The 26918-nt window shown below is 40.3% G+C and overlaps 1 protein-coding gene and 1 long non-coding RNA gene across 2 annotated transcripts in view; one reads left to right on the top strand and one right to left on the bottom strand.

Moving 5' to 3' along the window:
- The window catches only part of LOC122689185, a 376442-nt gene that overhangs the window by 41095 nt on the left and 308429 nt on the right, over nucleotides 1–26918 (top strand). The window lies entirely within an intron of this gene.
- LOC122689183 (COP9 signalosome complex subunit 9-like) lies at nucleotides 1040–1373 on the bottom strand. Its single transcript, XM_043895386.1, has one exon. It carries the CDS (start codon nucleotides 1368–1370, stop codon nucleotides 1173–1175), a length of 198 nt encoding a protein of 65 aa, XP_043751321.1. The 5' UTR covers nucleotides 1371–1373; the 3' UTR covers nucleotides 1040–1172.

Here is a 26918-nt window from a genome sequence, read left to right as displayed (position 1 = left end):
AAATTCCTGGTGATTTCTAGAACTTTCTTTTGTCAGGATATGGTAGCTAATTCTCTTCCACTGCTGATATGAGTTTTAGAGCCTATCAGAAGAACTTGATGGTATCCCAGGGCCAGGCCTGACAACCGCAGACCTGTGCTGAGGGCTATAGGAGAAAATATATGTTTATATTTTTCTGTAACAACCAAAGGGTTGCTGTAACCAAAAAATTAAATGGGAGAGGTGCTGCCACCATATAGCTTGCAGACTCTTTCAGAATAGCTTTACAAACAACTTCATTCTTGCTCAGTGGCAGCCCAGTCAAAAATATCATGAATAGTATTTGCAGTGGTGAGCAAGTGCCAATGATATTTCATAATCTGACTCTTAGAAGTAGTAAATCTTTCAGTTAAAATTACATATCATTAAGGTGACATTATTAAACCTCTTGTCTTGGTATCTTTTTTTCCCAGCTGCCAGAGGTGAGGGCTACCTAGGAGGGACTCTCTGACTGGCCTCAACTTGACTGTGCGACCTTGGACTGGAAACGGTAGAGGTGGGAGGGAGGAAAAGTAAAGAAGGGTCTCCTGGAATGTCTTAGTCCCATCTGTATGCAAATCATTTAATATTATGCAAATTATTTCTCTAAAATTCAATTAGACTCCCAAGAATAAACAGTTACCACTCCCACCACTGTACTTTCTGCCTCCTGACCAAGTTTTCTTATTTGTCCAAGGAAGACATACATTGTCCTCTATGTCCTACTAGGGGACAAAGAGCAGATAGTCCCTCACTGAGGCAAGAGCAGCTCTGGTCAAACATGTTGGGAAACGAGAACAAAGCCTGACAGGAACTCCTGAGGCACACAGAAAAATCACACTGAGCCAGAGCCCCACAGGCACACACAACACTTGCCATACCGTTATTTTCCTCTGGACTCCATTCTCTTTTTTTTTTTTTTTTACCCTGCAAGTAATCACTTTATTTTAACTGAAGTTAAGGACAAAAGCTGGCCACATTCAGAGTTTAACAGGCCTCCTCCAGATGGTTAAAACCTTCTCTTTCTTGGCTAATCATCTCCTAAATTCTAGCGATTCCCACAAGTTCTCTGGAACCACCTGAAACTGTCCTTTAAGGAGACCCACCACACCACCACGTGGCGAAGCTTCACCAAATGCACCGCTGGACACACCTCACTGGATATCATCATCGTCAAAGAGATCTTCAAAATCATTGAAAACGTCTGCGTGAACTGCCTTTTCATTGGCTGCCAAGTCCATCAGGAGCCCAGTGCTGCCTCCTGCCTCGTCCAGGTCCACATACGGCCCGGCGCCCTTGGGAAACATCTCGTCCACGGCCGGCTTCATCTTCTCCCGCAATCTGGACTCCATTCTCTTTATGGTTTCTATGGGACCTGTATTTCGGGTCCTTCCCTGGTGGCTCAGTGGTAAAGAATCCACCTGCCAATGCAGAAGATGCAAGAGACATGGGTTCAATTCCTGGCTTGGGAAGATCCCCTGGAGGAGGGCATGGCAACCAGTTCCAGTATTCTTGCCTGGAGAAGTCCATGGATAGAGGAGCCTGGTGGGCTACAGTCCATAGAGTCACAAAGAGTTGGACACGACTTAGTGACTGAGCTTGCATGTGCGTCTTTCAGTTATGAGGACTGTTGACTAGAAAAACTTTCTGGAACAAAGGCTTACAGTCCTCTTCCTCCCAAATACATACATATATACACACACTCTTCCCCCTGCCTCCCTCTCCCCCACCTCTATATCTATATATATACACCCATGCACATCAGTATATATATATACTGATAGTCAATAGTTGACTACAAACACTTTCTGGATGAAAGGCCCACAGTCCTCTTCCTCCCAAATACACATAAACACACAAACACATGATATATATAATATAAATATATTTAATACACTCAGATCTTATTACTTGAAAGCTTTTATTCACTTGCACCTGTTCCTGTTATTTGGGGATGGATCCCAGAGAGCTGGAGCCATCATTCATTCATTTGTCCATCCATTTACTCATTCACCAACTCATTCACCAAATATTTGAGTGCTTACAGTTTGCCAGGCACTTTATTTGGTGCTGAGGGAGGGTACAAAGATGTGGCAGGTGCTGAAAAGAAAAGTAACATTTTTATGAGAATATAGAATACAGGGACCAAATGTGGGATGGGAAGGCATGGCTGAGTTATAGAAGGCTTCCCTAGGACCTGTGTGAATAGGGGTGAGATGTGTTCCTATAGAGGAATGGCTTGGGTGAAGACTCAGAGGATAAAGGAGTATAGCAGCTTTGTCATGAGTGGAAAGGAGAATGGGATAATGCTAGGTAGAGAGGTTGGCTGGGACCAGATCACACACTACGTCTTATAGACCAGAGTAAGGATTTGCTTTTACTGACTCATTCTTCCCATTCTTCAGGCATGCCTTCCTTATTGTCCAGGCTTTGAGGTTCTTTTACGTTTTTATATTAGCTCTCTAGTCCCTAACCATCAGTAAGAGGAGACTACCGGTATTCCAGAACCAAGGATGGCTGTGTAGATGGTGAGCACAGGATCTGCCCACTTCATCAAGGGGGCACCACTTAGGGCTGTTATTTATTTTTTTACAACAGGCAAACTACAGAACTCTTGTGTACCGTGGAAAGTAACTACAGACTATGTTACTTGCTGTGAAGAAATAGCATATGTAACTTATTTCTGCGAAGTTGGACTACGTGTGCCAAGTCAATGAGGAAGTCATAAAAAATGAGGGTTCATAACGTGCTTTGTTTTTGTCTTGTGTCCTCATCACCGCTCTCTAGTACATATTAGCCACTTAATAAGTGCCTGTTGAATGAACACATGGATAATATTAATACCAACAATCTTATATTGGTAGAAGCCCATGAGGGCAGTTATCATAAATCCCCAAACTGGTTCCTGGGGCTATTGTGAGAGAACTGGGCTGACTGGAGGGTTGTTGATAATGAACCTGTAATGTTTTTCTTAAAACAAACAGTGTGGGGATAAGGACCCATTTGAGACCTCTCAACATCAGATTTTGTAGACTTAAGGCCTCCTGGAATGTGATGTCTTAGAGATTCCAGATTAAGGTTCTTTATGTCATCCAGGTCATTTATGTCTGTTATGATCTCACTGGAACAATTACAGAATAATGTGTTTGTGTGTGGGGGGGGCGCGGTGTGTGTGAGGCAGGAACAGTATGTATTTTTGTGAAGGAAAATTTATTTGGGTGCTGCTAAGAAAAACTTTGTTAGTCATCAAATCTTGCTTTTGGATGACTCAAAGAACCTTCATTTTAAAAGATAGAAAAGGAAAGTAGGGATCAGAAAAGGAAAATACTAAACAACCATCTTTCCACTGGGCAGTAGAGTGTTGTAAAGTCTCTTTACCCAACATTTCACTTGTTGCTGAGCGCTAATCTCCAGTAAACCATTCTAGTTAGTAGTTTAGTTGCTAAGTCATGTCCGACTCTTGCGATCTCACAGACTGTAGCCTGCCAGGCTTCTTGGTCCATGGGATTCTCCAGGCAAGAATACTGGAGTGGGTTGCCATTTCCTTCTCAAAAATCATTCTGTCATACTATTCCAGAAGTCATTTGTCCAGAGACAGATGGGAGATTAGTCTAAACTTGTTTGGAGAGGACAGAAGAGTAAGATCCCCTGCTTCTGAACTCAGCTGGCAAAGAGTCTTCCAGAAGTTGGGCTTGTTTTTTCAAAAGTTCTGTCCAAAGGTTCTTCTGGAACCTCTTGAAGTTACTGGACTTCTGGACAAAGGCAAGGTCGTATGCACAGAAAGAGGAAATTTGGAGTGATGGACACAGGATTAACCTTGGATGGACAGAAGAGAGGCTTCTTTTGTCTTATGCTTTGAGGATTTTCCCTGAGAACAGGAATGTCTTTCATCAGCCTACAGCAGGGGCCTCCTATTCCAGGATTCAACCAAGTAAGTGCAAGTCAAGTTGCTGAACATCAATTCACCGAAAACTCTCTTGCTCAGTGATTAATTGACCAAGTTGCCGCTTAACTGATTGTTTTTTTGAAGTTTTATTATGTCTCACAGCAGTCATCTTGCAGCCAGTATGGGTTGAAACGGGAAAAGTGTGGAGTGGGAGCAATGGGGAGATTCTGTCCCTTTGAGATAGTAACACGTTCTTCCTTCCTCTGAAATTGTATAATTATTGATTCCCAAAGACATGTTTCAGTTAACTACTTAGTTTTTTATCGGCTGAAAAAGGCTAGGCTATACTGCAGTAACTGATGAACCTCAAAAGTTCAGTGTCCTAAAATAACAAAGGTTTATTTCCCAGGTATGATTGGTACCAATACAAGCTGGGATTGTTGAGAAGGCTCGGATACTTTGGAAACCAAGCTGATGGAGGAAGGAAACCAAGGAAGACTCTGGTATCCTGTAGTTGCTCTGTTTGGAACACAGGCCAGGGAAAGAGAAGGGACTGGAGAATCAGTAAGGATTTCTGATGATTTCAGGTTGGAACTGATACATGTAATTTTCCTTCACATTTCATTAGTTGGACTCATCACATCTTCCTCACTGCAGAATGGCTAGGTCTACTTTACGGAAAGGAGAATAGGAATTGGTGACCACTAAGAATATCTACAGACAGAGGGTGAGTTGGTTGGATGGCATCGCTGACTCGATGGACATGAGTTTGAGCAAGCTCTGGGAGTTGGTGATGGATAGGGAAGCCTGGCGTGCATGGGGTTGCAAAGAGTTGGACACAACTTAGCAACTGAACTGAAGAATATCCACACAGGAAGGGCTTAATAATTTTGGTAGTTTTTTTTTTTTTCAGAGGCTTTTTTCCCCCTGAAATTTCAGGTCTGCTGAGATTTGCAGAGGTGGTTTGGCTGCATCTGCAGTTGGGTGATGGGTGAGGGTTAATAGGAGAGTCTGTGTCTTATGGCAGAGTTAAGGGTCCTGTTCAAGACCTGCTAATAGTGGCCTTGGCACCCTCCTCCCACACAAAACACACATGCACTGAAACATGCTCTGTTGGGCAGCCAGGAGGGCAGACAGACAGAGGGGTTAACTCTGAATTGTAACTGGAACTAACAGGTTTTGATGGACTGATTATTTGGTGAAATGAATTTTAAAGAATTGGCTTTGAGTGATTTGGTATACAGTGAATTAACTGAAAGCCTGAAATTGTTGACAAGCTCTTTTTGTGTTTCTTCATTTCCAAATTAAAAAAAAAATTAAATTCTAGTTTATGGGACTTCATTGAGGTATAATTGACAAATACTATTTAAAGTGTACAACATGATTTTGATACATATATATGCATGGTGAAAGGAATTTAGCATGAGAAATTATTTATATTAGCCAGCTGATGATAGGCCTTAGTTTGGATAGGAAAGAGTGAGAGGGCATCTAGGAGCATTTTGGCTCTGCTTGTGGAGGGAGGCAGGAGGAAAAGGGGGGGAACAGCGGATAAGATGGTTGGATGGCATCACCGACTCAATGGACACCAGTTTGAGCAAACTCCGGGAGATAGTGAAGGACAGGGAAGCTTGGAGTGCTGCAGTTCATGGGGTCGCAGAGTTGGACGCGACTGAGCGACTGAGGAAGGGAGGAGTAGGGTTTGGGTAGTCGTACTGTAAGGGAGGTGCAGTTTTGTGGATGGCTCTTCTTTGATCCAAGGACTAGTCTCTGGGGCCTCATTTTGGAAGTCCAAGGAACTGAGCTTCTCTTTCAGTCATTTCTTTGTAGCTTCCGATATAAAGTAACATTTCCAAAGACATATTTTTCTGTTTCATGTTGGTTTACAGTAAACTAATTATTCCATTTCATGTTAGCTGAAGTATTTTTTATAGCAAAAGATTTCTATTAAGACAATTTTATTTCCTTTTGAAAATTTTATATTACAGTAGTGAGGATTGATTATACATTTATTTAAAAAATTGTCATTAAAATTTTTATATTTAAAGCATATAACATGATATATATTTACATAGTGAAATGATTACTACAATCAAGCTAATTAATGTATCCTGTCACATAGTTACCACTTGTTTCTGTGTTTTTGTGGTCGTGCTCTTAGGAAACTTCCAGTATTCAATACAGTATTATTAACTATAGTCGTTGTGCTGTATGTTAGATCTCTAGGTGTATTCATCCTTTGGCAGTGGTTGTTGTGATAGTGGTTTAGTCGCTAAGTCATGTCCAAATCTTGCAACCCCATGGACTCCAGCACACCAGGCTCCTCTGACCTCCACTATCTCCTGGAGTTTCCTCAGATTTATGTGAGTTTGCTCAGATTTATCTCCGAGTTGGTGATGCTATCTAACCATCATATCCTCAGCTGCCCCTTTCTCCTCCCAGATCTTTCCCAGAATCAGGGTCTTTTCCAGTCAGCCAGCTCTTCGCATCAGATGGCCAAAGTATTGGAGCTTCAGCATTAGTCCTTCCAATGAATATTCAGGGTTGATTTCCTTTAGGATTGACTGGTTTGATCTCCTTTCTGTCCAAAGGATTCTCGAGTTTTCTCTAGCACCACGGTTTGAAAGCATCCATTCTTTGGCACTCAGCTTTCTTTATGGTCTAAGTCTCACATCCATACATGACTACTTGAAAAACCATAGTTTTGGCTATACAGACCTTTGTCAGCAAAATAATGTCTCTGCTTTTTAATATGCTGTCTAGGTTTGTCATAGCTTTTTTCCCAAGGAGCAAGCATCTTTGAATTTCATGGCTGCAGTCATAGTCCACAGTGATTTTGGAGCCCAAGAAAATAAATCTGTTTATACTTTTCCCCCTTCTATTTGCCATGAAGTGATGGGACCAGATGCCATGATCTTAGGTTTTTGAATGTTGAGTTTTTAAGCCAACTTTTTCACTTTCCTCTTTCGCCTTCATCAAGGGGCTCTTTAGTTTCTCTTCACTTTTATGCCATTAGGGTGGTGTTATCTGCATATCTGAGGTTATTGATATTTCTCCCTGCTATCTTGATTACAGCTTGTGATTCATCCAGCCTGGCATTTAGCATGATGTACTCTGCATATAGGACTTCCCAGGTAGCACTAGTGGTATAAAGAACTTGCCTGTCAATGCAGGAGATGTAAGAAACACAGTACTGATCCCTGGGTTGGGAAGATCCCTGGAGGAGGGCATGGTAACCCACTCCAGTATTCTTACTTGGAAAATCCCATGGACAGAGGAGCCTGGGAGGCTATGGTCCATATGGTCACATAGAGTTGGACATGACTGAAGTGACTTAGCACACGTGCACACACATACTCTGCATCTAAGTTAAATGAGCAAGGTAACAATATGTAGCTTTGACATACTCCTTTCCCAGTTTTTTTTTTTTCCTTTCCCAGTTTTGAACCAGTCCATTGTTCCATGTCCAGTTTTAACTGTTGCTTCTTGACCCGCATACAGATTTCTCAGGAGACAGGTAAGGAGGTCTAGTAGTCCCATCTTTTTAAGGATTTTCCATGATTTATTGTGTTCCATATGGTCAAAGGCTTTACCATAGTCAAGGAAGTAGAACTAGATGTTTTTCTGGAACTCCTTTGCTTTCTCCATGGTCCAATGAATGTTGGCAGTTTGATCTTTGGTTCCTCTGCCTCTTCAAAACCCAACTTGTACATCTGGAGGTTCTCGAGTCACGTACTACTGAAGCCTAGCATAACTATAACTTTGTACCCTTTGATCACGTCTCCCCATATCCCTCACCTCTGATAACCACTGTTCTACTCTCTGCTTCTATAATTAAACTTTTACTAGATTTTACATATAATTGAGATCATGCAGTGGTTCTTTTTCTTTGTGTCTGGTTTATTTCACTTAGCATAAGGTCCTCCAGGTTTATCCATATTGTTGCAGATGACAGGATCTCCTTTTTAAAGGCTGACTAACATTTATCTCATAATTACTTTATCTGCTCATTTATTAACAGATATTTGGGTTCTCTTTCATATCTTAGCTATTGAGAATAATGCTGCAATGAATATGGGTCTGTAGATCTCTCTTTAAGGTACTGGTTTCATTTTCTTTGGATATATACCCAGGAGATACATATTGGATATATATTGGATCATATGGTAATTCTAATTTTAATTTTTCAAGAAACCTCTTTGCTGTTTTCCATAGTGGTTGTTCCACATTAAATTCCCATCAACCATGTACAAGAATTGCCTTTTTTTCTATCATGGCATTTGTCACAGCATTAAAAACAATAATTCTAAAATTTCTGTAATCACAAAAGATTCTAAATAACCAAAGAAATCCTAAGAAAAACATAGCTAGAGGCATCACACTTCTCAACTTCAAAACTATATCACAGAGCTATAAAAAACAATATGGTACTGACATAAAAATAGACACATGGACCAATGGAACAGAATTGAGAGCCTAGAAGTAAACCCACATGTATATGTTCAGTTAATTTTCTACAAGGGCGCCAGGAATACACAATGGGGAAAGGATAGTCTGTTCAATTAACGATGTTGTGAAAACTGGATAACCACATGCAAAATAGTGAAAGTGGACACTTAAACCTCACAGCATAGACAGAAACCAACTCAAAGTGGCTTAATGACTTGGATGTTACACCTGAAGCTGTAAACCTTCTAGAAGAAAGCATAAGGGGAAAGACTGTGATCTTGGCCTTGGAAATGATTTTTGATATGACACAAAAGGGAAAGCAATAGAAGGAAAAATAAACAAGGACCATAAAAAAGCTCTGCACAGCAAAGGAAACCATTGACAAAGTGGTAAGGCTACCTATATGTTGAGAGAAAATATTTGCAACCCATATATCTGATAAGGGGTTAATATCCAAACAATATAAGAAACTTGTACAACTCAAAAAGTAAAAAAGCGAACAATCCAGGTAAAAATTGGGCAAAGGACCTGAACAGACATTTTTCCAAAGAAAGTATACAAATGGTCAACACGTATATGAAAGTTGCTCAGCATCACTAATCATTAGGAAATGCAAATTAAAACCACAATGAGAGATCACCTTACATCTTTTAGGATGGCCGTTAGCTGGAAATACTTTATTATTTTTTTTGGAAATACTTTAATTCAGCATTCTTTTAGAGTAACTTGTCTAATGTTTATTCAAAGACCTAAATGAGATAGTGTATTTTAAGATTTACTGAAGTGTAGTTGATTTACAATGTTGGGTTAACTTCTACCGTACAGCAAAGTGATTCAGCTATACACATATGTGGATTGTTTTCAAATGAAATTATCTATTTGAATCCTTTTTGTTTTCAGTTGTATCTCAAAATCCATTTTCTAGGTTAAACTGTATGAAATTGCTGATTAACCTTTTTTGAGATAATGGTTTGAGCCCTTATTGTTCTCTTGCTGCTGGTTTATCCAAAGCTTTGTATAATGGAAAAATCAATGCATGAGGAGTCAGGAGACCTTGTTCGAAAGATCAATGGATGAGGAGTCAGGAGACCTTGTTCTAGTCTGAGATCTGGCAATATTAAGCTGTGTGTCTTTAGGCAAGTAAGTTAACTTCTCTGGTAAATGGAAAGGGGGCATACTTTTCTACCTATCATGTATCCTTAATTCTTTAAATAGGTTCTCATTGAATGCCTTGTGACTGCTAGGAACTATGCTAGGGACTGGGGATGTGGTGAATAAGACTGGTGTGGCTCCTGCCATCCTGAACCTTAGAGTCTTACAGTTGATCATTGTGGCATTTGCACTATCTTTTCAGCCAGCATTTTTTCAGTGATATAGGCTCATCTGGTCAGTGTTCTTTCTAGTGAACTTAGTCAGGCTAAGATGCACACACGGGGAGAGCAGTGACATCAGCCAGTTGAAAGGATGAAGTCTCATCCATACCCACTTTGTCTGAAAGCAACAGCTGTTGTGCCATCTTCTCCAGCTTTACTGTGGTCTGCCCTGTGTCTGTAATAATTGCATAGGGATCTGGACTTGGCAGTAGGCCCTTCTTTGAAATATCCACCCACATACAAAGTGCCAGGGAGTCTCTTCCCACTAGCATGTCATGGGAGTCACCCCAGGAAGAATGAACTTGACTGCAAAATGGAGCCAAGACACAGGCAGGATGCTTATTTTATTTAAAATTAAATTTCTCTGATTTTAAAAAGTATTACCTACAACACAGATTTCAAAAAGTACAAACAGGTATGCAGTGAAAATTGATTCTCCTTCAAACTCACATCCCCCGGCCTCCTTGATTCTGTCCTTAGTAGCAACTACTGTTGGCAGTATTTTTGTGTCTCTTTCCAGAGACGTTCCATGATGGTAGAAAGGGACTTATTTGACATCAACTTTAATGTTTGTTCATGCTTTTACAACTACTGAGCAGAAAACCCCAAGCAGTGGGTCTACTAGCTGGTCGACGTTGGAGCCTTGTTTGCGCTCCTGCCTTTCCACGTTTCCTGGATTGTTGCCTGTTGTGGACATTTCCTGGATTCCTAGTGGGAAAACAGTGCTTCCTTAAGACCAAAGAGAACTGCAGTTTCTCATCAGGAAAAGATTAAAGATTATAGATTCCTAATATACAGCAATGTTATTCTCAACCTAGTCTGCTGTGTGGAGCTTTAAAGAAAAATTGCAATTGTTTCTAGGTGCCCTTAATTTCTGCCACTGGGGATAGATACTATAAGATTTCGGGAGGATTCTTTCAAGCTGCCTGGGGAGGGTGCACAAGGAGAGGCTGGCTTACCTTGAGGGGAAGAAAAATTGCTGTCAATGCTTGTCTGCTCGGAAGTTAGGAGAAGCCAGAAATTGAGTGAAGATGTGGTCAGTTAGTTCATAATTTATTCATTGAAAGTGAAAGTGATTAGTCGCTCAGTCGTGTCCAACTCTTTGCAACCCCATGGACTGTAACCTGTCAGGCTCTTCTGTCCATGGGATTCTCCATGCAAGAATACTGGAGTGGGTTGCCATTTCCTTCTCCAGGGGATCTTCCTGACCCAGGGATCAAACCTGGGTCTTCTGCATTGCAGGCAGATTCTTGACTGTCTGAGCCACTAGGGAAGCCCCGATTTATTCTTTGGGTGCCTTTAAAAGGGATCTGAAGCATCCATGACTGTGTAGTATCATGTGAGCTCATTTTTCTGAGCAGCCTGGGGTTTTTGGTTTGCACTGATAACCCTGGAAAAGCTTTAATTATCTGCTCAGATCTCCTAGGGACCACTTTGGACCCATGTTCCTGTGGTTGAGGACACAGCCATTTTCTAAAGAGTCAGCCCTACCCTAGGATTTGGGAATAATATATTTTTTAATGCATTTGAGCAGACTTATATCAGCAGCGTGGAGACTCAGTACCAACACTTGGTTGCAGACCATTGTCTGTCTTTGTGCCAGAGACTCTGCTTGTGAGTAAACCCTCCCTTAAACTTTAGTCTCTATTCTGGCTCATGTTTTCCTAGTTTCTCTAGGACTGTGATTCCTTGACCTTCCGTCCCAGCTCTCCATTTCAGCCTTTTAAAAGATTCACTCATTCAAAAAGTCTTATTATTTTTTCCTACTCTATTTTGCATGGGGCAGGTAATGTGCCAGATGATGCTGACTCCTAATGGGAGCTTATCTTTCTAACAAGGGCAAGAGAAAAGCTAGTCATGTTAACATGTACAGATGTGAGAGTTGGACCAGAAAGAAGGTTGAGCACTGAAGAGTTGATGCTTTTGAACTGTGGTGCTGGAGAAGACTCTTGAGAGTCCCTTGGACTGCAAGGAGATCAAATCAGTCAATTCTAAAGGAAATGAGTCCTGAATATTCATTGGAAGGACTGATGCTGATGCTGAATCTCCAATATTTTAGCCCCTTGTTGTGAAGAGCCAACTCATTGGAAAAGACCCTGATGCTGGGAAAGACTGAAGTCAGGAGAAGGGAGCAACAAAATGAGACAGACAGATAGCATTACTGACTCAATGGATATGAATTTGAGCAAACTTTGGGAGATAGTGGGGGACAGGGAAGCCAGGCATGCTGCAATCCATGGAGGTGCAAAGAGTTGGACACGACTTAGTTACTGAATGACAACAATGTTATTATAGAGGGAGGTGGAGGATGTTATGATTTAGAGCTCACACTAGAGTCAGTTAATCTGAAGGGCAGAGACTTTATAGAGGGAGATGGTGGTTAATCTGAGATCTGAAAAGATGAAGGTAGAAGTTAACCAGGCAGAACAAATGAGAGAGTGGAGGAGGTTTTTTGAACTTCTTAGGTGATCTGCTTCCCAAATTGAACCTGGCCAATCCTGAGATTTGGTGGCTGCTGTTCATCATTGTGTTGAGTTGTGTTCCCTGCTGCCAACATACCCACTTGGCCTGCAGCTTGATACTTTGATGACCAGGCCCACTCATGTGGACTTTTCCCAAGTATGTGCCTTCTGGGTCTCTCTGTTCTCCCAGCCTCTGCTAGCCCCACTTCAACTCTACAGTGATGGGCAGGAGAATGTGACATAGGTATATCTTGTGCTCCAGGACAAAGGGGCAGTTTGAACTCCTGAGAAATCTCACTCATAAAGATCATTTAAAGGTGAGGTCAGCAAGACAGTCTTCAGAGGTGTCAAACTGGTGGTGGTGTAGGGAATTATTATAGTTGCTGCCTACACCAGAGCCAAGCAGAAAGGGATAATTGCAGATGAAGTTGAATTTAAGATAGATGTAACAGCGGAAGGTCATGGACTTATGCCTGGGGTTGGGTTGGCAAGATTCTGGAAAGAAGCAAGGTGCATGCCAGCTGATGCTACCAGGTTTGGATGAAAATGGCCAAGCCAGTGAAAGGAAGGAGTTGGATGACTGGCCAAGGCAGTAATTAAGTCCAAATTCCTTCCTGAAGCTAGCAGCCCACCTGGAAATGTTTTGAATCATAAACTAGAACTGACAGATGATGAACAGACAGCCAAGTAGTTGGGAAGCCAAGGTAGGTTGTTACCAGGGAAACGAAGCAAGTGCGAAGTGAAGTGTTTGATGCAATTTGAAGGGGCTGTACTAGGGTTTGTGTTGGCAGTTTGTTTTTACAGAGATATCTCAGGTTTCCCGGATAAGGTTAGGGGCTTGGGAGGAGATAGTGCACTGAGAGGGATTAGCGTCACCCTCGTTCATTCTTGCTCAGCCTCTAAATGAAGGTGGACTTGTTCATAATGAAGTTGTCTGAGTCCTTCCTCGGAAGAGTCAGTTTGTGAAGCATTCAGTCTAATCCTTTTCCTGTATGCAGATTGACATTAAGATGTCTAAAGACAGGAAAAACAAAACAGTAATTCCCCAAAGGATGATTGGTGCTATCTGTGATCAAGTCTTCTCTCAGTTCAGTTCAGTCGCTCAGTCGTGTCTGAGTCTTTGCGACCCCATGAATCACAGCACGCCAGGCCTCCCTGTCCATCACTAACTCCCGGGGTTTACTCAAACTCATGCCCATCAGGTCGGTGATGCCATCCAGCCATCACATCCTCTGTCGTCCCTGCCTCCTCCTGCCCCCAATCCGTCCCAGCATCAGGGTCTTTTCCAATGAGGCAACTCTTCGCATGAGGTGGCCAAAGTATTGGAGTTTCAGCTTCAGCATCAGTCCTTCCAATGAACACCCAGGACTGATCTCCTCTAGGATGGACAGGCTGGATCTTGTTGCAGTCCAAGGGACTCTCAAGAGTCTTCTCCAACACCACAGTTCAAAAGCATCAATTTTTCGGCGCTCAGCTTTCTTCACAGTCCAGCTCTCACATCCATACATGACCACTGAAAAAACCATAGCCTTGACTAGACGGACCTTTGTTGGCAAAGTAATGTCTCTGCTTTTCAATATGCTATCTAGGTTGGTCATAACTTTCCTTCCAAGGAGTAAGCGTCTTTTAATTTCATGGCTGCAATCACCATCTGCAGTGATTTTGGAGCCCCTAAAAATAAAGTCTGCCACTGTTTCCACTGTTTCCCCATCTATTTCCCATGAGGTGATGGGACCAGATACCATGATGTTAGTTTTCTGAATGTTGAGCTTTAAGCTGACTTTTTCACTCTCCTCTTTCACTTTCATCAAGAGGCTTTTCAGTTCCTCTTCACTTTCTGCCATAAGGGTGGTGTCATCTCCATATCTGAGGTTATTGATATTTCTTCCGGCAATCTTGATTCCAGCTTGTGCTTCTTCCAGCCCAGTGTTTCTCATTATGTACTCTGCATATAAGTTAAATAAGCAGGGTGACAATATACAGCCTTGACGTACTCCTTTTCCTATTTGGAACCAGTCTGTTGTTTCATGTCCAGTTCTAAGTGTTGCTTCCTGACCTGCATACAGGTTTCTCAAGAGGCAGGTCAGGTGGCCTGGTATTCCCATCTCTTTCAGAATTTTCCACAGTTTATTGTGATCCACACAGTCAAAGGCTTTGGCATAGTCAATAAGGCAGAAATAGATGTTTTTCTGGAGCTCTCTTGCTTTTCAATGATCCAGCAGATGTTGGCAATTTGATCTCTGGCTCCTCGGCATTTTCTAAAACCAGCTTTTCACCTGGAAGTTCACGGTTCACGTATTGCTGAAGCCTGGCTTGGGGAATTTTGAGCATTACTTTACTAGCGTATGAGATGAGTACAATTGTGCGGTAGTTTGAGCATTTTTGGAGATTGCCTTTCTTAGGGATTGGAATGAACACTGACCTTTCCCAGTCCTGTGGCCACTGTTGAGTTTTCCAAATTTGCTGGCATATTGAGTGATGCACTTTCACAGTGCTCCCCAGGTCAGTAGGTACCCAATATGCTACTGGAGATCAGTGGAGAAATAACTCCAGAAAGAATGAAGGAATGGAGCCAAAGCAAAAACAATACCCAGTTGTAGATGTGACTGGTGATAGAAGCAAGGTCCGATGCATAGGAACCTGGAATGTTAGGTCCATGAATTAAGGCAAACTGGAAGTGGTCAAACAGGAGATGGCAAGAGTGAATGTCGACATTCTAGGAATCAGCGAACTAAAATGGACTGGAATGGGTGAATTTAACTCAGATGACCATTATATCTACTACTACTGTGGGTAGGAATCGCTTAGAAGAAATGGAGTAGCCATCATGGTCAACAAAAGAGTTTGAAATGCAGTACTTGGATGCAATCTCAAAAATGATAGAATCATTTCTGTTCGTTTCCAAGGCAAACCATTCAATATCTTGGTAATCCAAGCCTATGCCCCAACCAGGAATGCTCAAAAGTTGAACGGTTCTATGAAGACCTACAAGACCTTTTAGAACTAACACCCAAAAAAGATGTCCTTTCCATTATAGGGGACTGGAGTGCAAAAGTAGGAAGTCAAGAAACACCTGGAATAACAGGCACATTTGGCCTTGGAGTATGGAATGAAGCAGGGCAAAGGCTAATAGTTTTGCCAAGAGAATGGCACTGGTCATAGCAAACACCCTCTTCCAACAACACAAGAGAAGACTCTACACATGGACATCACCAGATGGTCAACACCGAAATCAGATTGATTATATTCTTTGCAGCCAAAATGGAGAAGCTCTAAACAGTCACCAAAAACAAGACTGGGAGCTGACTGTGGCTCAGATCATGAACTTTGTATTGCCAAATTCAGACTGAAATTGAAGAAAGTGGAGAAAACCACTAGACCATTCAGGCATGACCTAAATCAAATCCCTTATGACTATACAGTGGAAGTGAGAAATAGATTTAAGGCACTAGATCTGATAGACAGAGTGCCTGATGAACTATGGACGGAGGTTCATGACATTGTACAGGAGACAGAGATCAAGACCATCCCCAAGAAAACAAAATGCAAAAAAGCAAAATGGCTGTCTGAAGGCCCCTTACAAATAACTGTGAAAAGAAGGGAAGCAAAAAGCAAAGGAGAAAAGGAAAGATATACCCATTTGAATGCAGAATTCCAAAGAATAGCCAGGAGAGATAAAGCCTTCCTTATCGATCAATGCAAAGAAAGAGAGGAAAACAATAGAATGGGAAAGACTAGAGATCTCTTCAAGAAAGTTGGAGATACTAAGGGAACTTTTCATGCAAAGATGGGCTCAATAAAGGACAGAAATGGTAGGGACCTAACAGAAGCAGAAGATATCAAGAAGAGGTGGCAAGAATACACAGAAGAACTGTACAAAAAAGATCTTCATGACCCAGATAATCACGATGGTGTGATCACTCACCTAGAGCCAGACATCCCAGAATGTGAAGTCAAGTGGGCCTTAGAAAACATCACTATGAACAAAGGTAGAGTAGTGGAGGTGATGGAATTCCAGTTGACCTATTTCAAAGTCTTCTCTAGTCTCTACAAATACTTAGAAATGCAACCAACACCTAGTGAATTTTTTTTTTTTTTGATGCGGGAGGGTGAGATTTATCCACGTAGATATAATTTTCATGTTTTGACTTTGAAGTGTGTTTGTATATAATAAAACATATATATTATTTAAACATAAAAAATATTGAGAGTGGAGGTGGTTGATCCTCCTGATGATCCAGAGGATGGAACTTGGTGCTTTCACTGCTGGGACCTGGGTTTGATCCCTGGTCGGGGAACTAGGATTTCACAAGGTGTGTGGTGTGGCCAATAATAATAATGATAAGAAATAAAAGTATTACCCTAGATAAGGAAGTAGACTATTGCCGGTACCTTTAAGACTCCCCTGATGGTCCCCTCCCCAATAGAACCTTTATCTCTACCCTCTGTTCAGAGCAAACCACTATACTGGCTTGTGATAATAGTTCCTTGCTTTCCTTTAACATGGTTATGTTTTCCTAAGTAAGTGTATTGTTTGGCTATTTGTTAAGTCTTGTATGAATGGAATCCAACTCCACATAGTTTTCTTTGACTTGAGATTTTCTTATTGAACAATAGTTGATTTATAGTATTGTGTTAGTTTCAGGTATACGGCAAAATGATTCAGTTATACACACGTGAATATATGTTTTTATATAACTCAGATTCTTTTCCATTATAGGTTATTAGAGATATTGAATATAGTTCCCTATGTTATACAGTAAGTCCTTATTTATTTACATATATTATGTATCTGTCAATCCCTACTCGTAAATCATCCCTTCTTTCCCCTCTTTCCCCTTTAGTAACCATAAGTTTGTTTTCTGTATCTGAATCTATTTATGTTTTGTAAATAAGTTCATTTGTGCTATTTTTTGGATTCTACATTTATGTGATATCAGATGATATTTGTCTTTGGCTTACTTCACTTAATATCATAATATCTGGGCCCATCCATGTCCTGGCCAGTGACATTATTTCTTTTTTTATGGCTGAGTAATGTTCCATTGTACATGGATACCAAATCTTTATCGATGTCGATAGATACTTAGCTTCCATGTCTCGGTTATTGTAGATAGTGCTGCTATGAATATTGGCTTTCATGTATCTTTTTGAATTGGAGTTTTCATCTTTTCCAGCTATCTTCCCAGGAGTGGGATTGTAGGATCACATGGTAGCTCTATTTTTAGCTTTTTAAGAAACCTCCATACTGTTTTTCATAGTGGCTGTACCAATTTACTTTCTTATCAACAGAATAGGAGGATTTTCTTTTCCCTACACCTTCTCCAGCATTTGTTATTTGTAGACTTTTTGATGGCCATTCTGTCTGGTGTGAGGTGATACCTCACTGTAGTTTTGATTTTTGTTTCTCTAATAAATTTCATTTCTCTAACATCTAAAAGATGTTGAGCATCTTTTCATGTGTCTGTTGGCCATCTGTATATCTTCTTTGTTACTTTTATTACAAAATCTTTGACTCCACACTTCATTGGTTTTTTTCCTTGTCTCTGCATATTGTTGTTTGGTGTATTCCTACTGAGCAATAGAAAAACAACCTATTATTTATAGATACTGATTTTTTTCTAGCTGTTTGTACATTACAAATGAATACCATTATAAAATGTTACTTTTCTTATCTCTTGCTGCATACATGTAATGGTGTTTACCGAGGAGCAGAATTGCTGGGTTAAAGAATAGGTGCATGTTGAACTTCATAATGCAAATCTAAGGAAGCTGTGGTACATATACACCATGGAATATTACTCAGCCGTTAAAAAGAATTCATTTGAATCAGTTCTAATGAGATGGATGAAACTGGAGCCCATTATACAGAGTGAAGTAAGCCAGAAAGATAAAGAACATTACAGCATACTAACACATATATATGGAATTTAGAAAGATGGTAACGATAACCCTATATGCAAAACAGAAAAAGAGACACAGATGTACAGAACAGACTTTTGAACTCTGTGGGAGAAGGCGAGGGTGGGATGTTTCGAGAGAACAGCATGTATATTATCTATAGTGAAACAGATCACCAGCCCAGGTGGGATGCATGAGACAAGTGCTCGGGCCTGGTGCACTGGGAAGACCCAGAGGGATCGGGTGGAGAAGGAGGTGGGAGGGGGGATCGGGATGGGGAATACGTGTAACTCTATGGCTGATTCATATCAATGTATGACAAAACCCACCGAAATGTTGTGAAGTAATTAGCCTCCAACTAATAAAAAAAAAAAATAGTTTTAAACTATCAAAAAAAAAAAAAAATAAAGGATCTTGAGTTTTCTTAGGTATCTAAGAAACTCCAAAACATCACATACTCATTAGTAGTTGGTATTTTTGTCAGACTTTAATTTTTTGCCAATTTGGTGGCTGTATGAATAGGATTTTACTTCACATTATCCTGATTACTAATGAGGTTTTCATTGTTTCCCCCTTTTTTTCCTAAAAGCGTATTCAAGCCTTTTACTCCTCTTTTTTTTCTGTAGGGTAGATGGTTTCATATTTTTAAGAATATGTATAAACATGTACATGCATGTATACATACATACTGTTATGTGCCATAGATATCCTCTTGCACATTGTCGCTCCATTTTACCTTTGCTTTATGGTCTTGGTGAATGGAAATTCTGAAGTTTGACAACATTAAAATGGAAATTATCAGTCTTTTCTTATGTGACTTGTACCTGATGTTTTAAGAAACCCTTTCTTATTGGAACAGTTCTTTTTGTTGCATCGTAATTATTCAATGATTTGTGCCTTCACATTTAAATATTTAATCCACTGGGAGCTTATTTCTTTGTGTGTGGTTTGAGTAAAGAGTCAGGTTATTTTTCTCAAATGCATAAGAACTCTTTGTTCTAGCACTAGTTTTAAAAAGTCCATCCACGCTCTCACTGATCTGCGATAATCGTATGTCATATGCCCATGTATGTAGAGGTGTTTGTGGGCTTGTAATTGTACTCCATTGATCTTTGGCTATCCTTGCACCGTATTTACCCAGATCTTAATTACTACAGCTTTATGAAAGGTCTTGATTATCTGGTAGGGAAATTTTCTCAGCTTGTTCTTTTTCATTAGGTGTGTCTTGGCTAATTTTTCCTCTTTTTGCACTTCCTGATACATTTTAGAATCAGTTTGTCAACTTTCCAAAAGAGTAAAACGTTGATTTTTGGCCTGGATTTCCTTAAGGCCACTGCTAGTTTGAGGAAAAAGTTAATGAAGCTGTCAGCCATAGCCAGTACAAAGGTTTCCTTCCAAAAGAAGTATGTTCCTGTAATAATGCTTGACTTTCCCTTAGTGTTGTTTATGTAGTTTTTATTCTAGTGTTTAGAGTATACCCCATTTTTTTTTTTTTTTGGCCACACCATGCAGCCTGCAGAACTTCCCCCACCAGAGATTGAACACCCCACCCTCTTCGACAGTGAAGCTCAGAATCTCAACTAATGGACCACCAGGGAATTCCTAGCCCTTTCTTATTTTTTTAAGTTAAAAAGGCCTTTACCATTCCTCTTTGGACAATAACAGTTGAATGAGATGTTACCAAATGGGCTGCTTGTTGACTCGAATCAATAAAAGTTGAATGAAAGAAATACCTATTTTTTTTTCTTAACCACCTTGGTAATAGTTCCAGTGGAAGAATTTTTTTAAAGAGGAAAATATAAAATAAAGACAAGAAACAGACATGCACAGATAGGGGGAGGGAGGCAGAGAGAAACTCCAGTTAATACTTTTTGCTCAAAAATATTCAAAACGAAAAAGAAATGCAGGCAGATTGTTAGCCAGACAACACCATCTGAACTAATTGCTGTAAGTGTGCCCAAATAAACATCTTCCTCTTAAATATTTAGTTCAAAGATTTCTTCTGGAATTCATCCATAGTTCGTCCCCAGTAGATGCCTTGTTTTTAATTGCGGTACTATAAAAGTTGTTTTGTTCCCTCAGATTTTTGACTGAAACCAATCAAGTTTTCATTAGTCTGTTTACTGTGGAAAATCCCATCATACCTGACATTAATTCAAACTCACCCATAATCCTCTATTATTTTCTTTTTTTGACTGTGCTTAACTATTTATCAACAGAAAAGTTTCTGGTAATACATCATTTGGGATTGGAAATGTATTTAGCATAATGGGGAAAAGCCCATTTTGGGTCATCTTGTTGTTCATGTGTTTGCTTCATTTCATTAATAAAGAATAACACAGGCCTAAGCAGAGAACATCAATAAATAAAATCTAATCTACTTGTCCTTAAATGAGAGAACTGGAGGTTTATCTCTTGCTTAGTATTTGTAAAATCTGAGTTCTCAGTTCAGGAAAGTACTATAACTTCCATTTTCAAATAAACAGAAGGTAGAATTTGCTTGGCTGTCCCAACTTCTGGCAGAACCAGCTTGATGAGCAGTGAGTTAACATATCAGAAACACGTGTATTTAATTATCTCATACTGGCTTCAGGTTTGGGGGGGCACAAAAGCTCGCTGAATGCAGGTGGAGATGGACTCAACTGTCTGTAACACCCACAGGTTGCTCACTTTTCATTCCTATATTCAGTGGTATCCTGCCACTCAAACCCAGTCCTCTAGAACCGACCATCTTTTAAGGCAGTGGTTTGCAGACTTTTGGATTTATGTGACCTGTGAAATTTTATTTTAAAAATGAGGGTGGAGGGGAACAAGCATGGATCACTAGCTTTGAAAGAAACAACTCTTACTTATCCTTGTTCTTTCTTTACAGAAAGGATAGTATAACATGAACTAAGAAAAAACATTAAAGACATGATTTCAGACTAAACAGTCCTTCACATTAAATAAATTTAACTGTATGAAAAACTGAATACACAGACTTCTATTCAGAATATTATGGTAGGTTAGGCATTTAGACCAACTCCTGTTATAAACAAAGTAAATCCTATACAAAATATTTTGTAAAAATCCCCTTAAATTCATCAATGACTAGTTAAAAAAAGAAAAAGTATTTTAGGCCAAAAAGAAGAGTCTCATCCTAGAAAGGTAAGCAGAACTGCAGGTAGCATCTCTCCAACAAGGGAAACTGGAGTGGTTTGTCACCTTTCTCTCTTTTGCTTCATTGTCTGTTTTGCCTGATATTCATATAGCTATAACCTCTTAATTTTGTGTAGAATTTGCCATTTACTTTTTTTCCATATGTTTATTTCACCCTTTTTGAGATTCCTGTGTTTTACATGTGTTTCTTGTGAACAGCATAGAGTTGACATTTTTTTATGGTTGTCCCAGTCTGACAATTTTTGCTTTTTAACTGGAACATTTCAATCATTTTCATGTATTAAGATGACTGGTATGGCTGTGAATTTCTCTCATTGTGTGCCACCAGCCTGCTTTGAAAGATGACTATGGTAGGTAAAATAAAAATACATGTTTCATCTAACCTTTGTTGATTCTTGAGTCAATAAGGAGTCCTATTAATGATATGGCATATTATTTAACCATTATTGTCCAAAGAAGAATGATAAACACATTTTTAAGTTTAAAAAAAAAAAAAAAAGGCTGGGGTAGATTCCAGGCTCTACAGTAAGAAAAACAGATGCTCAAGGAAAGGGAAAAGTCACGCATTATAACAGAATGAGTTTTCTTAGAAGGAAACCTTTGTACTAGCTATGGCTCATAGCAGAATGTGTTGTATACTATTGCTTTCTGTATGAGTGGCATGTTGTGCATTTTTCCCCTCTATTATTATGTTTCTGAACATGAATTGTTGTTGTTCAGTTGCTCAGTCCTATCTGAGTCTTTGCTCATGCAGCACACCAGGCTTCCCTCTCTTTCACTATCTCCCGGAGCTTGCTCAAACTCAATGTCCATCAAGTCAGTGATTCCATCCAATCATTGCACCCTCTGTCGTCCCCTTCTCTTCCTGCATTCAATCTTTCCCAGCATCAGGGTCTTTTCCAATGAGTTGGCTCTTTGCATCAGGTGGCCAAAGTGTTGGAGCTTCAGCATCAGTCCAATAAAAAGGCATCTATGTTTGTTCTCCATGGGGATGGTCTTGATCCCTGTCTCCTGGACAATGTCACGAACCTCCGTCCATAGTTCATCAGGCTCTCTATCAGATCTAGTCCCTTAAATCTATTTCTCACTTCCACTGTATAGTCATAAGGGATTTGATTTAGGTCATACCTGAATTGTCTAGTGGTTTTCCCTACTTTCTTCAGTTTAAGTCTGAATTTGGCAATAAGGAGTTCTTGATCTGAGCCACAGTCAGCTCCTGGTCTTGTTTTTGCTGACTGTATAGAGCTTCTCCATCTTTGGCTGCAAGGAATATAATCAATCTGATTTTGGTGTTGACCATCTGGTGATGTCCATGTGTAGAGTCTTCTCTTGTGTTGTTGGAAGAGGGTGTTTGCTATGACCAGTGCATTCTCTTGGTAAAATTCTATTAGCCTTTGCCCTGCTTCATTCCGTACTCCAAGGCCAAATTTGCCTGTTATTCCAGGTGTTTCTTGACTTCCTACTGTTGCATTCCAGTCCCCTATAATGAAAAGGACATCTTTTTTGGGTGTTAGTTCTAGAAGGTCTTGTAGGTCTTCATAGAACCATTCAACTTCAGCTTCTTCAGCATTACTGGTTGGGACATAGGCTTGGATTACCATGATATTGAATGGTTTGCCTTGGAAATGAACAGAGATCAAGACCATCCCCATGGAAAAGAAATGCAAAAAGGCAAAATGGTTGTCTGAGGAAGCCTTACAAATAGCTGTGAAAAGAAGAGAAGGGAAAAGCGAATGAGAAAAGGAAAGATATACCCATTTGAATGTAGAGTTCCAAAGAGTAGCCAGGAGAGATAAGAAAGCCTTCCTCAGTGATCAATGCAAAGAAAGAGGAAAACAACAGAATGGGAAATACTAGAGATCTCTTCAAGAAAATTAGAGATACCAAGGGAACATTTCATGCAAAGATGGGCTCGATGAAGGATAGAAATGGTATAGACCTGACAGAAGCAGAAGATATTAAGAAGAGGTGGCAAGAATACACAGAAGAACTGTACAAAAAAAGATCTTCACGACCCAGATAATCACAATGGTGTGATCACTCACCTAGAGCCAGACATCCTGGAAGGTGAAGTCAAGTGGGCCTTAGAAAGCATTACTACGAGCAAAACTAGTGGATGTGATGGAATTCCAGTTGAGCTATTTCAAATCCTGAAAGATGATGCTGTGAAAGTGCTGCACTCAATATGCCAGCAAATTTGGAAAACTCAGCAGTGGCCACAGGACTGGAAAAGGTCCGTTTTCATTCCAGTCCCTAAGAAAGGCAATCCCAAAGAATGCTCAAACTACTGCACAATTGCACTCATCTCACACGCTAGTAAAGTAATGCTCAAAATTCTCCAAGCCAGGCTTCAGCAATACATGAACCGTGAACTTCCAGATGTTCAAGCTGGTTTTAGAAAATGCCGAGGAGCCAGAAATCAAATTGCCAATATCTTCTGGATCATCAAAAAAGCAAGAGAGAAACATCTATCGCTGCTTTATTGACTACACCAAAGCCTTGGACTGTGTGGATCACAATAAACTGTGGAAAATTCTGAAAGAGATGGGAATACCAGACCACCTGGCCTGCCTCTTGAGAAACCTGTATGCAGGTCAGGAAGCAACACTTAGAACTGGACATGAAACAACAGACTGGTTCCAAATAGGAAAAGGAGTACATCAAGGCTGTATATTGTCACCCTGCTTATTTAATTTATATGCAGAGTATATCATGAGAAACACTGGGCTGGAGGAAGCACAAGCTGGAATCAAGATTGCCGGGAGAAATATCAATAACCTCAGATATGCAGATGACACCACCCTTATGGCAGAAAGTGAAGAGGAATTGAAAAGCCTCTTGATGAAAGTGAAAGAGGAGAGTGAAAAAGTCAGCTTAAAGCTCAACATTCAGAAAACTAAGATCATGGTATCTGGTCCCATTACTTCATGGGAAATAGATGGGGAAACAGTGGAAACAGTGTCAGATTTTATTTTTAGGGGCTCCAAAATCACTGCAGATGGTGATTGCAGCCATGAAATTAAAAGACGCTTACTCCTTGGAAGGAACGTTATGACCAACCTAGATAGCATAATGAAAAGCAGAGACATTACTTTGCCAACAAAGGTCTGTCTGGTCAAGGCTATGGTTTTTTCAGTGGTCATGTATGGATGTCAGAGCTGGACTGTGAAGAAAGCTGAGCGCCGAAGAATTGATGCTTTTGAACTGTGGTGTTGGAGAAGACTCTTGAGAGTCCCTTGAACTGCAAGGAGATCCAACCAGTCCATCCTGAAGGAGATCAGTCCTGGGTGTTCATTGGAAGGACAGGTGTTGAAGCTGAAACTCCAGTACTTTGGCCACCTCATGCGAAGAGTTGACTCATTGGAAAGGTTCCTGATGCTGGGAGGGATTGGGGGCAGGAGGAGGAGGGGACGACAGAGGATGAGATGGCTAGAATGCATCACCAACTCGATGGGCATGAGTTTGAGTAAACTCCTGGAGTTTGTGATGGACAGGGAGGCCTGGCGTGCTGCGATTCATATGGTCGCAAAGAGTCGGACATGACTGAGCGACTGAACTGAACTGATGTTTGTTCTACAACAGTAGTAGTTTTTGTCGAAGAGAACAGTAATATTTGTTTTCTGGTCTGCATTAATATTTCATATTCTCTTTTTAAAATACCGTGTTTCTGCTCTCATATTAATGAACCCAGAATTGTAACTTTGAGATGATGGCTTCCATGAATGATCATGTGTGGTGCAAGAACTGATGGTTAAGAACGTTTTGATGGGGGAAAATAATTTTTCTATTTGCCTATGAAGTTAACTGAATTGAAAGGGTATTCAGGAATGATTTGGTGTATTGTCATCCTCTATGCCTCTCTTCCCTTTCCTCTATTATTCTGCTGCTGCTGTTTTTCTTTTTCCCACCGTGTGTCATATGGGATCTTAGTTCCCTGATGATCAATTCCCGGCTCCCCTGCAAGTAATTTCCACCTATCTGTTATGTGATTTCAAGAACACACAATATAGTAAATATAGGCAACAATACAGGATTGTAATCAAACTTATTAAGAGGCTAGAGCTTAATTATTCCAGTCACTAAAAAGAAACGATTATGTGGGGTGATAGAGGTGCTAATCATTGCTACAGTGGCAATTACAGTATATCATTGTAGCAAATCAACATCATACACCTTAAATTTATACAATGTTTTATATTTCTGTTAAAAAAGAACACTTGTAATATAGATGTTTCTAAGAACCCTACTTACCTGCTGCATTGAGAAGAGTGTTAGACCAGAGAAGCATTGTAGAACACTTGTGATAAAGATATTTTTAAGAATGCTAAAAACCAGAACCAAAGCAACCCTGAAAGCTACTTTCTGCAGAAATATTCTCCTGTGGATGCTTGAAGTTCTGTCATTCATAGTCCTTTCAGTTCAATATGGTGTTTTTCTTGTGGTCCTCTTTTACGATGAGATGATCCTCCTGGAAGATGACCCTTGTGACCTCTGACACCTACTGGTTTACTGGACCTCTCATCCTTGTGAGCAAAAGAAGATATCTAAGTAGGTGAACACATTAGGCACTTGCAGGGTAGATGGAGGGGTGATCCATGAGAACTTTGGAGGCGTTGAAAACAGGCTCCAGGTCCTACACGGTGTTCGTGGCTGACTCAAAGGGCCTGCCCACCAAAATTGCCTTTTAAATTCACTGGAAGTCTAGTGAAATAGGTTATGACAGTGATGGTGTTTTAGTTACTAAGCCATGTCCTACTCCTGCCACCACATGGACTGTGGTCCACCAGGCTAGTCTGTCCATGGGATTCTCCAGGCAAGAATGCTGAAGTGGGTATTTCTTTCTCCAGGGGATCTTCCGACCCAGGGATCAAACCACATCTCCTGCATTGTAGGCAGATTTCTTTACCACTGAGTCCCCAGGGAAACCCATGAACTAGGTTATATTCTGATATAATAAGAGAAATGGGCTTAAATGGAAGGGTGTAAGTTTAGGGCTTACTTGGGAGCCAGATGAGTGGAAGTGTCACACCGGCAAAACTTTCTCTCCTGTAGTATATCTTTTTAGGGACAGAAGGCTGAAATATCAACTTCATGTTCACGTTTCTGCTCTTTTTATAGCCTTAAGTGCAGGGACAACCAAGGTGAAAAATGATGGCCTGATTACATTTTTTTCAGAGGTGAGAAAAGGTTCTAAAATGTCATGGTAAATTATGCAATTTCTTGGTTTGAATTCTCCTGTTAAGAATAGTGGTTACATATAACTTTTGTGGAAAGTTTTAGAAATAAGCACAAGGCAGGTGGAAGTCTAATGAACAGAACATTAATATGCCTGGACTAATGATGCTAAGGTACGCTAATAAAATCACACAATAAATAGATTCCTAAAATCCACATTACAAACTTGATTCTGGAATAGATACTGGAACAACAGGGGTTTCGAGATGGGTGGCACAAGAGCCTATATTTTTGTGCGTGAAGCAAGCGTGTGCCACATTCATGCGATGAATTATGCAAAGACAGCAGCAAAGTCCCTGCCTTAGCAATTGTATAACTGTTCCCTAATAGCAGTGATTAGCTACAAGTAGAGTGGGCATTTGGCTTTTATGAACAGCCATTTTCAGATTGAGGTGGGCTCTCATTCTGCAGGAACATTTAAGCAGTCTTTTAAAA

Source organism: Cervus elaphus, chromosome X, assembly GCF_910594005.1.
Source record: "Cervus elaphus chromosome X, mCerEla1.1, whole genome shotgun sequence".
Classification (NCBI taxonomy): domain Eukaryota; kingdom Metazoa; phylum Chordata; class Mammalia; order Artiodactyla; family Cervidae; genus Cervus; species Cervus elaphus.
The sequence above is the reverse complement of the archived record's forward strand: the minus strand, read 5'-3'. Positions and strand labels throughout refer to the sequence as shown.